Genomic DNA, 2,227 nt, shown 5'->3' on the forward strand with positions numbered 1-2,227 from the left:
ATTACACTTAAAATAAACACTACTTTCACAATACTTATTTGTCTATTAATAGATACTAACAATTAAAAGTAAGTGGAAATAGAATGAAAATGTTGTCACCTGTTGCATTCGCTGAACTAATTTGTCAAGTTCTGCAATCTTTGCGTCCCGTTCTTCTATTTTGGATTCTGCTTCTTGGACCTTCTCCGTGGCATCTTCAACAGCCTGTATGTACTTTTTTGTCTGTCCCTTTGAATAAATGTAAAGATATTTTTTTATTTTATTGACAGAGGCCTCAATCTGTTTCCAAGTTCTAAAATTTGATGTAAGCATATTGAGGGTGTAGAACCTGAAAATGGGATGACAGCTGATCTGAGATTTGGTATTCTGCACCCATACTGTAGTTTTATATAGCAAACTATATAATAGTTTTACAGCTTATTCTTGTAAATTGGAAGTAAATACTCAAAGGTAAGGGAACTAGAACTAGCACTGTGACCTCTAGACGTGAACTATGTTTTTCCAGTGTCCACCAGTCCCAGGAATAACTCACCACCTGATACTGGCTGCTGGAAGGGATTTTCATTTAAGGTTAAACTTAATTTAAATCCTTTAAAAAATTCCAAAAGAACCTAAAAACCAACTCCAATATAAGCACACGAGTTAGGATTAGAAACTAGTTCATCATAGAGCAGCACAACTTTGTTATTACAACTCTAAAAGATTTGAAGGACTTGCCTTTTCAAAAATTTTTATTAAATATAACACACAATGTAATTTAAGTTTTTGTTCAAGAACCTACAATAAGAGCTTCTTTTTCTGCGTTATATTTAAGTTCCTCTTCCTGGAGCTTTTGTTCATATTGACTGTACAATTTTCTTGTCATCTCTCTTAAGACATTTGCATTGGCTTCCTGGGAGGACTCTATCTGTTGAAAAAAAAAAAAGAAAATAGAAAAATCAATATGATTTTGAAATTTTGGGGGAATAGACGAGAGCTTTATATTGAGAATTCTTGATGTAATTCTGTCATTATAAACTCAGGGACTGGACTGAACTGAAAATTTAAATAAACATCCCCCCTGCTTGCTGATACCAGATCAAACTTAAGCAGCATACACACATGCAATAACAGTCTTTGAAAAGGATCTTTCATGATCCTTTCCAATGACTATTATTACACAATGCATGAACAAGTGCTGTACATACAGCACTGTTCTGCTCTATGGAGAGGGGAGAGCGTCAGAGCGGCACGTCACCCTGCTGCGTGCTCTCCCCTTCCCTTGCATTAGGATCATTCGTCGTCCATTGACCCGCCAGGACAGTCGTTCAGATGATGGACGACTGGCGCTGTACACACACCAGATTCTCGCCCGATATCGGCTATGAGCCGATTATCGGGCGAGAACCATTGGACGTGTGTACGTAGCTTTAGGCATGTAAACTGCTTATAATTAAAACATACTGGAATAACAAATTCTTAATAACAATTACAGAGATGGACTATTTTGTGTCTTTTATATATGAGAAAATTTCAACTTTAAATTAAAAAGGCGGCTAAATTTTAAAGGGGTCACAATATGTCTAATAAGGGCCACATGTACTTAAATGTGGAATAAAAAATTAATTCTAGTCCAGGTAACCAGGGAAATGAGGGAATGACGTTTTTCACTTGGACAAGTATACAAAGACCTAATTCATCTGATGTACAGCCTTCACCTGCAGCAGACTGGCAGATGGGAATTAATGTACCTACAGGAAGCAGCTTAAGTCCAACAAAAGAACATTTCAAACACGACGACAAATGGTCCACATCGTTCAACTGCGGTTTGCAGCAGCCATTTACCTTGATTTTTAATAGCTGATTTTCTGCTTGTGCAGCTTCCAGTAGCTGCTGTTTTTCTTTTAATTTATCCAAGGACTCGTCATAGGAATGTTTCAAGCTCTTCACCTCGTCTCTGATGCTACAATGTTCCAGGGTCATATCCACCAGTGTTTTCTAAAACAGAATCAAAGGCATGCCGAATAATACACAAAATTGACATTTCTGGAACCAATTGCTTACTATGAGAAAATAGTCACGTTATCCTTTTTAATTCATGTTAGTACTCCCCAATATTGCACACAAATACTGAGTAAAAAAAAGGAGAGTGGAGAATAAAAGGCAAACTGAAAAGCATGCCATCTGTGCATATTAGGAAGACAATGGTGGTTTCAGTTTTAAAAGTTGGCTCCACTGTAAAAAAAAA

At 36.7% G+C, this 2,227-nt stretch overlaps 1 protein-coding gene across 1 annotated transcript in view; it reads right to left on the reverse strand.

The window, feature by feature from the left end:
- MYZAP (myocardial zonula adherens protein) overlaps window positions 1-2,227 on the reverse strand; it is a 60,838-nt gene that overhangs the window by 9,243 nt on the left and 49,368 nt on the right. Inside the window, exons 6-8 of the mRNA XM_072399093.1 lie at window positions 1,825-1,977; window positions 782-907; window positions 100-228 (exon numbers count right to left, since the gene is read on the reverse strand). Of these exons, the coding sequence (XP_072255194.1) occupies window positions 100-228; window positions 782-907; window positions 1,825-1,977 (408 nt within the window). The remainder of the gene's footprint in view (window positions 1-99; window positions 229-781; window positions 908-1,824; window positions 1,978-2,227) is intronic.

This window comes from Pyxicephalus adspersus, chromosome 2 (assembly GCF_032062135.1).
Source record: "Pyxicephalus adspersus chromosome 2, UCB_Pads_2.0, whole genome shotgun sequence".
NCBI classification, from domain to species: Eukaryota; Metazoa; Chordata; class Amphibia; order Anura; family Pyxicephalidae; genus Pyxicephalus; species Pyxicephalus adspersus.